Consider the following 11051-nt stretch of genomic DNA (forward strand, 5'->3'; position numbering starts at 1 on the left):
GGTCAAAGCATCATCCTCAACGCCATGGGCTGGGGGAGGAGGGAGGGGGGCTGACAAAGGAGCTACTCCATTTTGGGCAGCCCCATGGCACTGGGACATGGCCCCTGACTAGCTACGGCACTTGATGGCATTGGTTTGGGGAGGAAATGCTGCATCCAGGGGACTCGGTGGTGACAAAAAGCATGGCCATATCACACACACACAGCCCCCAATGTTTATTCCGAGACACCAGTTACAGCTCCAGGGAGAGGCACATATGTTTCGCTCCTGGTTATCGGGCAAAAAGAGACAAAACACCAGAAAAACCTCTCCTTTCACACCACAATGACCATTGGGCACTTTGAAAAAAGCTCCCACCTACCCCAGCAACAGCATCCTGCCAAAAAAATCACCGGCCCCCCCAGGCACCACTGGGACCCCCGTGGGGATCTGTCCCAGGTGTGAGTGTCCTGGAAAGCAGCAGGGCACAGACATAGCTCCCCAGGACACCAGTGAGGAGGGTGCTGCTGCCGATGGGGCTGGCAGGGTGTCAAATTTGCCATCTTGATGTCCCCAGAGCCACTAGGACTCCCCTGGGACAAACTGACCTAATATCTCCCTCTCCTGGGTCTCTCCAGGGACCCAGTACTCTCTGTGGCATCACATTGTGAGCTACCAACGAAGTCCCCAGGGGCAAAGGCGGCTGCGAGGACCGGCAAGAGAAACGCATTGACCAAAGCAGTCACTGAGGTAGGAATAAACTACAACTCCCTGAAAGGCAGGGAGAGCGCCGGCTCCAAGAGGCAGGGGAATCGCCCCACGAGGCTCAGCTCCTCCTCGGAGGGGCCCTGGGAGGCAGCGAGCACCGAGGGGAAAGCTGCCAGAAGCCACGACACAACATGCAAACAGCACCGGTGCAGGAGGCCACGCTGGGACAGGAGGCATGCAGAGGCGGTGGCATGCTTGGCAGCAGCCCTGTGGAGCAGAAAGAGGGGCTGAGCCCCAAAAGGCAGCAGCAAATGGTTACTAGAAATGGGGAACCCAGTGTTACACCCCAAACCGAGGAGGGGTCTGCAGTGAGGGGCTGCCCCAGGTCGGCTTCATGGAGGGGACCGGTTGCTCCCCAAGGGGTGAGCCCAGCAGCCAGGCACGTTCCCAGCTTGACCTGCCTTGCCGCCGGGGAAAACAGTCAGCATCCCCTGCCCCAAAACACCAAACCTCAGTGACTAGTGGGACAGAGGGGGGTTGCACAGCAGCAGGGGAATTCAAATTACAAAGAAAAGCAGTCCAGTCTCCAAAGACAGCCTAAGGCAGGTGATAGAAAACAACTTGGAAAATCCCTCCTGGAAATCAAACCACTTGAGACAAGGGGTTGCAAGGGTTGTGGTAGGAGTCTGGTGAGGAAAGCAGGCACTCACCAGCATCCCTCAGGCAGGATTTCACAGCCAAGGTGGCAACTTTTGCCCACAGTCAGGCTCCCTGGATGGCAGAGAGATGGCTCAGCACTGCCAGCACCCCATGGCACAGCCTGTCCTCCTAAACAACTCACAAAGCAAAGCTCCTTCAGGGGACAGCAAGTCTGTCCCTGCAGCACTCAGCTCCCAGTCTGTTGCATACCAAGCTAGGGATCCCCCGCTTCCATCGGGAGCGGCATGGGAGTTCTGGAGTCCAGTAAGAAACGGCAGCTGTCCCCGCTGGGGTTTTCGGAGGGACACAAGGGTCCCTGCTGTGAGGGTCGGTCCATCACGCTCTGGCCAGTCTGGGACGGGTGGGAGTCGGGACATGGCTAGCAAGGGACTAGCAACGGGCCATCCCAGGGAGGGGTTCCCAAGTCAATAGAAGTGTTTCCGGCTCTGCTCCTGCCACTTGTTGTGGACGATGACTCCAATGACGATGGTGAAAACGATGGCAACAAGGGAGAAGAAGACAATTAAGAAAAGAGCCAGGCCACTCACGGGCTCCAGCAGCACCTCCACTGCGTGACAGAGGAAGAAAAACAGCCTGTGAGTCCCCAGAGAGCCCAGCACCCCGAAACCCAGCTGAGATTTGCCTGCACTGGGGGGGTTTAACCACCCCACGCTGACACACCAGTAACCCCATGCATACCCTGCCAGGCTCGCACCACCCCAGGATTTGGCTTCCCAAAGCTTTTGGTCCCAGCTCATTGTAAGGGCCAGAGCCGTGAGACCTCAGGGCACACAAGGGGCTCGTGGACACGTCTGTGGTGGGATTTCTGGAGGGGAGATGACACCATCGAGGTTCAAACCTCTGTGAGCTTCCAGTGGACCAGCACACCCCATTTTGGTTCTGGCATGACCAAAGTGGAGCAGACATGCTTAGCCCAGCAGGCTGGGGACCTCCGGAAGGGCAGCACTTCTCCGAGGGTGAGCACTGCTGCCTGCTACACCCATGCCAAATGGAGACGGGCTGTGACACTGGTTGTGTCACACAGCAGGCAAGAACAACCGTCTGTGGGAAGAATGGGGCGCAGAACTCCCAACTCCAGCTGGAGCTTGGCTGGTTTGCTGGTGAGATGACATGGTTTCTGCTCCACAAGCACCACAGCTGCGAGTCCCCCCGAATCCCTGCTGGTCCCGCCTTCCCCTGAATGAGGCTGGCAGCTCCTACTCACTTCCCGGCAGCTTCAGGTTGTCCACGACCGGCAGGTACACCTCTCTGTCCCGCTTCTCCTCCTCCAGTGTCCACTCCACTGTCAGCTGGTAAAGCTTGAGCGAAATGATGTCATGGTTGTCTGGAAGCAGAGCAGAAACATGTCCTGAGGCATCACCGACAAATATGGCTCTAGCCAGGGATTCGAGTGCCACAGGCAGCACCATGGGATGTTATCACTTGGGGCAAAGGCACTGGCTCTCCCCTCCCAAGGGGGGAAAACTCACCTCTGCAAGGCAGGGTCTACGCTGGGCTGAGAGCTGCGCCCCAGCGCAGGGCCCTCTGCCAACAGGAACCTTTAAGCTACTTAAACTGAAAAACAACAGCCCAGACTAGGAGATCATCTGACTCGAAACCACTCGGCCACCCGAAGGGAATGCGTTAGCATCGGCCTCACGTGGCCCTGCTTCCTTTGCTTGTGATGGTAGAGTTGTTAGTGGGACAAGGCGAGCGCTCCACGCCAGCCTGCCAGCTCCCCGGGCACTGGGCAGAGATCTGAGAGAGAAAAGGAACTTTTGTTGGAGCCAACAACGGGCCCAGACACTGGCCATCAACACGCTTTTGTAGAAGCGTAACTCAAATCAGGCTTAAAAACCTGCCAAAAGAGGCACAACGGGGTAACGTCAGGTCTCACGGCACCTGGACCAGTGCCAGGAGAGAAGTATTATGCTGAGGAAAGTGGAGGGCTTTAGCTCTCTGCAAAACCCGATTTACATTGGCCCACGTTGCACCACCATTTCCAGGCGCACCTGGCTGGTCCCTCCCTCAATACACCCAGGTGTGTCCCAGAGACAGAGTCAGAAAGCAGGAGTAAGCATTGTGGCTTGGCTGTAACATCTGGGGTGTTCGCAGCGATGGCAGTTCTTTCCAGCGCTGCCCTTGGGGCTAACCCAGGCACCACGGGTTGCAGCAGGAGAGTACAGGAGATTTTTTTTCAGTGCTCATCCTGTTTTTACTCCTCCCAAGGCACATGTTTTAGAGACAGACCCTCCGGCTGAGCCGGTACAGCTGCTTCACTGTGTGTTGTTAAGAGAGGCTGGCTGAGGTCAGGCTGCGGCCCCGCAGGGAGCTCAAGGAAAGTGGGAAGCGCTGCCTAGACAAAGTGCTCGGGGGAGCAATGCACCCAGACCAGGCTTTTGGCTCCTTGGGAGTTGCTGCAAGATAAAAAAAAAAAACCCACAAGGCTCCTGCTCACAGCTCAAGGGTGTTTAAAGCATGGAAAGGTCCTTGCATGCTTCTGTAAGCCCCAGCAGGTACCGAGCTGCACCTCCAGACACCCAAAGCTGCGCAGGAGCTGCCAGAGCTGCTTGGGGAACAAGGCTGGGGGCCCCGGGGCAGTACCTGACAGGTCTCCGGTGACAGAAGAGGTCCCAAAGTAGTACCCACGGGGCAAGCGCACGCCTGGCACATCAATGCAGTCTCGCCACTCGTGCTTACCATCAATATCGATCAACACCTGAGAAAGAAGAAACTCCCTTAGCCCCGCTGTGGCCCCGCTGCCCACTCTGCCCTGGCAGGCAGCACTCACCGTCAGTCTCCTCTTCACATAGCGGATCATCAGGAAGGTGTCGTGGTTGAGGTTGCGCACCATGGCCGTGCAGCCCCCCAGCTCCGTTGGTCTCCCGTCCCGGTTGTGATCGTAGGCAAGAGAGCCATTGTTCACCATGGCAGAGATGTAGGGGAAGATGCGCTGCAAGGAGGGGAAGGCCGGGGGTTAGTTTCTGCTCTTGCCCCGCCAGCCACAGCTCGGCTCTACCGGCTGCCCATGCATCCTGGCACACCTCTGGGGTCAAGAGCCGTGACAGCCCTATGGACCCCAAACTCCTTCACCTCCCAAGAATCCATCTCAACAATACAACAGCACAATCTCACTTCATCCCCCAGCCTTCCTCAGGCTCAGCCTCAGCTCCCCGACATCTGGGACGGAGGACAGCTGGTTTCCATGCAGTCCCGGGGCTCAGACAAGGGATTTCCGGGGCTCAGACAAGGGATTTCCGGGGCTCAGACAAGGGATTTCCGGGGCTCAGACAAGGGATTTCCGGGGCTCAGACAAGGGATTTCCGGGGCTCAGACAAGGGATTTCCGGGGCTCAGACAAGGGATTTCCGGGGCTCAGACAAGGGATTTCCGGGGCTCAGACAAGGGATTTCCGGGGCTCAGACAAGGGATTTCCGGGGCTCAGACAAGGGATTTCCGGGGCTCAGACAAGGGATTTCCGGGGCTCAGACAAGGGATTTCCGGGGCTCAGACAAGGGATTTCCGGGGCTCAGACAAGGGATTTCCGGGGCTCAGACAAGGGATTTCCGGGGCTCAGACAAGGGATTTCCGGGGCTCAGACAAGGGATTTCCGGGGCTCAGACAAGGGATTTCCGGGGCTCAGACAAGGGATTTCCGGGGCTCAGACAAGGGATTTCCGGGGCTCAGACAAGGGATTTCCGGGGCTCAGACAAGGGATTTCCGGGGCTCAGACAAGGGATTTCCGGGGCTCAGACAAGGGATTTCCGGGGCTCAGACAAGGGATTTCCGGGGCTCAGACAAGGGATTTCCGGGGCTCAGACAAGGGATTTCCGGGGCTCAGACAAGGGATTTCCGGGGCTCAGACAAGGGATTTCCGGGGCTCAGACAAGGGATTTCCGGGGCTCAGACAAGGGATTTCCGGGGCTCAGACAAGGGATTTCCGGGGCTCAGACAAGGGATTTCCGGGGCTCAGACAAGGGATTTCCGGGGCTCAGACAAGGGATTTCCGGGGCTCAGACAAGGGATTTCCGGGGCTCAGACAAGGGATTTCCGGGGCTCAGACAAGGGATTTCCGGGGCTCAGACAAGGGATTTCCGGGGCTCAGACAAGGGATTTCCGGGGCTCAGACAAGGGATTTCCGGGGCTCAGACAAGGGATTTCCGGGGCTCAGACAAGGGATTTCCGGGGCTCAGACAAGGGATTTCCGGGGCTCAGACAAGGGATTTCCGGGGCTCAGACAAGGGATTTCCGGGGCTCAGACAAGGGATTTCCGGGGCTCAGACAAGGGATTTCCGGGGCTCAGACAAGGGATTTCCGGGGCTCAGACAAGGGATTTCCGGGGCTCAGACAAGGGATTTCCGGGGCTCAGACAAGGGATTTCCGGGGCTCAGACAAGGGATTTCCGGGGCTCAGACAAGGGATTTCCGGGGCTCAGACAAGGGATTTCCGGGGCTCAGACAAGGGATTTCCGGGGCTCAGACAAGGGATTTCCGGGGCTCAGACAAGGGATTTCCGGGGCTCAGACAAGGGATTTCCGGGGCTCAGACAAGGGATTTCCGGGGCTCAGACAAGGGATTTCCGGGGCTCAGACAAGGGATTTCCGGGGCTCAGACAAGGGATTTCCGGGGCTCAGACAAGGGATTTCCGGGGCTCAGACAAGGGATTTCCGGGGCTCAGACAAGGGATTTCCGGGGCTCAGACAAGGTGAAACCCGACAGCTTGGGAATGGGTAGGTCAGCGAGAGCAAGTACCTGATTCCCCGGGCTGTACCTCCTCTTCTGAGCCTGCCAGTCCAGGGTTATCGCAAAGCAAGAAAGCACAGAAGCAAGACGGTCACAGACCAGAGTTTAGTGTTAACCTGCAACCTGGAAAATTCCTTCCTAAAGAGCTCAGTGTATTATCGGCTTAGTGCAGACTAAAGCAGAGGGGGGTTTAGGTGTTAGGTGCCTAATCTCGGGACACACGGCTAGGAAACTGTGCCGGTGGGCGAAAGCCATGTCAAGTGTTGCCACGTACAGCATTTCTCCTCCTTGTCGTGCAGCAGCTCACTCGCACAAAAACCAGTGGGGGACACATTGGCCACAACCGCTCCCCAGGGACCCACAACTAACCTGTCCCTTTTCCCTCGAGAATAAGGCTTCTTTTTGTCCTTTTAAAGGAGAGAGAAAGCAGCTGTGAACCCATACACCATTACAGCAACTGGCCAATGCGCTTTTCTCCATCTCTTCCCTTCCTCAGTGCTTGACCAGAGGAGGGCAGCCCCCTCCGGTTGCAGACTGTGCTGGGAAGCCAGACACCCATGTTCCACTGATTATTTCTTTTAAATAAGACCTGTTGTGCATCCCTTTACCCCACAAGAGCAGAGCTGCCACCCTGCAAATCAAGAAGATCCATCCAACACCATGCTAAACCCTGAGTGCTGCTGGTAACACAGCATCAGGTGGTTCAGAAAGGCTTTTACAAGCACAAAGTCCACCCCCGCGCCAGAGACGGCTGCTTTGGATGTTTGAACAAAAGCCGGTAGTTACTCAATATTTGCTCAGCAGCTCCAAGGTCAGGGCGCATCCCAACTGCACCCTTCTGTCTCTCTCCCTAGGATGAAGGGGGTCCTGTGGAGCGGTGGGGTTAGTGCCAAGGTCTTGGGATAAAACAGCGCCTATTTTTTAGGGGAAGCTAGAATTAAGAAAGGGTCCAGCTTTGGTTTTGGAGTGATGAAACAGATTCCAGCATCAGGGTGTGAAGGGCCCAGTTTTAACTGCCTCTGCACTCCCTTCTCCACAGGAACACACACCAATAAACCCAAACAAACAACAGACATCAGGAACACAAAGGTCTTCAGACAGGTGTCTTTCAAAGAGGCAGAGCACAGTCACGCTGCATCCCTGAGAGCAGGGAAAGCCTCCTGCCGACCAGCTGCCATGAAACAGCCCCGTCATGCAGGCAGGCCTGGGCTGGCAGCTCGGGTACCGCTCTACTCAAGGTCTACAAAGACCACGCTCTTGGTACAGCTTCACCTCAAGTGCTACTTGCTGACAGCCTCCAGAAAGCGCAGGAGCTCACAATGCAGAGGTGGTGTCATCACCTAGTTTTCTCCTGCCCTGAGAGCTTTTTCTCTGGGTAAAGCTGACCACAAAACTACCCTGCAGCCTTTCACGTCTCTGAAGAGTTATTGCCTCACTAGGAAGAAAAAACAACTACACAGCACAGCAGGGAAAGGCAGCGGAGAGGAAGCAGAGTAATATCTGGTCTCTGATTTAAGAGCTCAAAAAAATCGCACCGCGCCAACAAAGAGCTGTGTTCGCGGCGATGCGAGCCATAACCTTGGTGCTGCCCGTACCACACTCTGCAGGCAGTTGGCAAGCAGCACAGTCCTGTTTATCTGTCCTAGCTCACCTCCTGCTGCTTCTCCTCATTTGGGTAGGTGTCCACGAATACTCCCAGGCCCAGGAAGTTATCCTTGCTGCCGAAGACAGGTCCTAGAAGAAAGAAGAGGCTCTGAATAAGGGTGGCAAGGCTGAGCAGGTGTTGCAAAGGGTTTGTTACAGAGAACAACACGAAGGGATGGGTATCAGGTGACAAGGCAGCCACTCTCCAGACTACACAGGGGCAGATTTACCCTCAAGTCACATAACTCCACGTCAAAACCCACGCACAAGTCGAGTTGGGAAGATGTACAGGGTCAAGGCACACGAAGGCTTGTTAACATCACTGTGGCAGGGAGACCCAAGTCAGATACTGTGATGGGGGATCAGCAGGGAGGGATCTTTTGGCTCCAGCTTCCACCTGCTTCTGTAGGATGGAGCTGTGTCACCTCTTCAAAGGCCAGAGACAGAGCCAAGCACTACAGAGCTCCATGCAGCCTTGAGCAGTTAATCAAGTATACAGACCCTCCCAGCAGGGAAGTCAGAGGACAAGATTAAATCCCCTACCCTTTGCTGGTCAAGGATCGAGCTTCCTCTGTAGTCTGTTTTTTAAGGAGCTGACTCCCAACACAGGAGGCCCCACACTTCCCATTACACCACCCATCTCAAGATCAGGGCAAAACAATCCTAAAGCCATCTACCCCTGAGCTGACTCCAGCCTCCCAGGACCCCCGTAAACCCCCAACACAGGGTGCCAAGGCTCAGAGGCAGCCTCATGCACGGTCGTTACTCCCTCTTTGCCTGCCAGGGCAAAAGAAAAACAGCCCTAAGGCCCCAAAACACTGCAATTTCCCAGAGGACGCTGCAATTCCCCACTGCAATTTCCCCAAGTGAGCCTACAGATGGGGGAGAAGATGTCCTCAAGAAGGTGGCACGTGCCGCCTGACACCTTCCCCTTGAGGCACGGCCTCCACCCCAGCAGCTACCACCGGTGCTTTACCTGGCTGCATGCGATCTTTGGTGTACCAGATAGCAAAGCCGTCTCCGTTCAGGTTTTTCTTGCCTTGTCCGTGGATTTTAAAATGCACCTGCATCTCCCAGTCTCGGAGGTAACACGGCTGCAAAAGAAGGAGCAAGGACATGAAATTAGGGTGTTCCTCATGCCAGCACCCACTGCTTCCCTGCCCACGAAGGTGAGGGGCCAGCAAGGACAGACCACTGCAGCCAGCTGCGCTGTCCCCTGCCCATTGCAACAACCAGCAGCTCCAGGCACCGCCAAACCGGAGAGCACGCTGCCGCTCCCTATTTCCCTTGCCAACAGACCATGCTGTCCTATATTTTGGATGCAAGCAAGAATAATTAATCCCAAGGGACATCATTAAGCCAAGGGAATTGGTCATTACCCAAGGCTATAAAAAGCCAAGGAACCGATTCTGATCTCATGCTATTCTGAGGCAACAGCAACTCCAGCAAAATTAATAACTCACACCCAGAAAAAAAGAGAACAGAAAGAGCCTGAGGAGCAGCTCCAGCTTCTTAATTGCTGATGAGCCAATTATTTCTTGAATTACCAACAAATTCCCTGTGCTAACAGGCACACAACACGATGAGCTTGTAACAGATTTACTCACACAATGTTGTGAAGCTGGCCGGTGGCTTCGCTTGGAAGCCACAACATTTTGTGGGAGCCATAAACCCAAGCAAGAAAACCTCTCCCTCAATATCTTATAACAATATAAGCTGAGTGTGACAGATTGCTTCTGGTCTCATAAGGCATTTTCTAAATCACTGCGGAGCGGTGGGGCACAAAAACCCCACCGATTTCAACCCCAAATTTAAATTCAACAGGAATTATCAAGGTATTAAAGGAAGCCTTGCTGTCTGCTGGGCAAAAGGCTCGTGGGCACAGCGCTGGCATGCCACATCGAGCTGCCACTTTACCTGCCCCGCTCAGAGATGAGGGCAGGGCAAAGGGGGCAGCAGGCATGCTCAGCCATAGCTGTCCCAAGAGAGACCCCAAGCTGGTCAGCACAGGCACCCCAAATTCACATGGGGGGGACTCAGCCCTTGCAGGAATTGCTGTGCCAAAGGCTGGAAGCTGAAGTACTGCTGGTACCCCCAGCCCAAAGGCCCCCAAACCACCCCAGCTCCAACCCCCATGGCCCTCCCCTTCCCCACTCAACACCCCCAGCCAGTTTCCCACCACCCTATGGCCTCCATAGCCCACCCCAACTCCCCCACCACCACAGCCCATACCCTCAAACCTCCCCAGCCCAAACACCCACTGCATTCCCACAACCCCCCCAGACCACCCCACCCCACGCCCCCCTCCTCAAAAACCCCTCATACCTGCTGGCCTAGCCCCCCCCACCCCCCCTCATTTGGCCCAGACCTGCCCATCCCCCCCCAGCTCAAAACCCCTTCCCCAGGCCCCCAGCCCCCCCAAGCCCTGCCCATGCATCTGCACCCCAAACCCACTCAGGGACTCCCCCCACCCCCGGCTCAGTCTCCAAACCCCCCCACCCTCGGCCCCCACCCCCCCTATACTCACCCCAAGCCCCCAAAACCCCCTCCCCCACCCCCCTCAACTTAGCCTAACCCCGCTCCTCCACCACTATCCCGCCCCCACGGGGGGCACCCCCCGGTCCCGACCCTCTCCTTCAGCCCCCCCCGCCCACTCCGGTGCCCCCCGGTCCCCCCGCCCCGGGCTCACCACTCGGTTCCAAATGGCTCCCTGCTTGCTCTGCACGTCGGGGGTGAGGCGGATGTACTGGGTCGTGACCATGGCGTTGCCCAACAGGTCCCACAGTCCCGAGCTGGCCGATCCCACTCCTACGGCCCACGCCCACCATCAGTACGGGGCACCGGTAACAGGCACGGTCCGCCGCCGCCCCCCTGCCCCACTCACCCTGGTACGGCTTAGAGAGCGAGTGCTCCCGCTTGAGGTGCTCCTCCGTCTGCTCAGCCCGCGGCGCGCCCAGCCCCAGCGCCACCACCAGCAGCGACAGCCCGACCCGCCACCTGCCCGCCACCACCGCCGCCGCCATCTTTTCACCGCCGCCGCCGCCACCGCCTCGCCTCGCCTCGCTCGCCCATTGGCCGCCCCGCCACGCCGCGTGCCGGTTGGCCGCGCGGCCTGTCTGTTAACTGAGAGGCGGGGCGCGCGCGGGGGGTGATGGGCAATGTAGTTCCGGCCGCCTTAAAGGGTCCGCGCCGGCGCCTGGTGCCCACCGGCCCTACCGCTCCCCAGCCTCAGTCCTGCCCCGCCGGGTCCTAGTGCCCCTCTATTGGTTCTGCCCGCCCC

General features: G+C 57.2%; 1 protein-coding gene across 1 annotated transcript; it reads right to left on the reverse strand.

The window, feature by feature from the left end:
- Nucleotides 1-212: 212 nt before the first annotated feature.
- On the reverse strand, nt 213-10794 carry LOC309601724 (VIP36-like protein; the record flags this gene model as incomplete). Its single annotated transcript, XM_082334889.1, has 9 exons — nt 213-1954; nt 2612-2731; nt 3991-4105; nt 4178-4339; nt 6137-6169; nt 7779-7861; nt 8748-8865; nt 10461-10579; nt 10656-10794. 9 exons carry the CDS (start codon nt 10792-10794, stop codon nt 1812-1814), a joined length of 1032 nt encoding a protein of 343 aa, XP_082191015.1. The 3' UTR covers nt 213-1811.
- Nucleotides 10795-11051: the final 257 nt, after the last annotated feature.

This window comes from Platalea leucorodia, assembly GCF_965183815.1.
Source record: "Platalea leucorodia genome assembly, chromosome: W".
NCBI lineage: Eukaryota > Metazoa > Chordata > Aves > Pelecaniformes > Threskiornithidae > Platalea > Platalea leucorodia.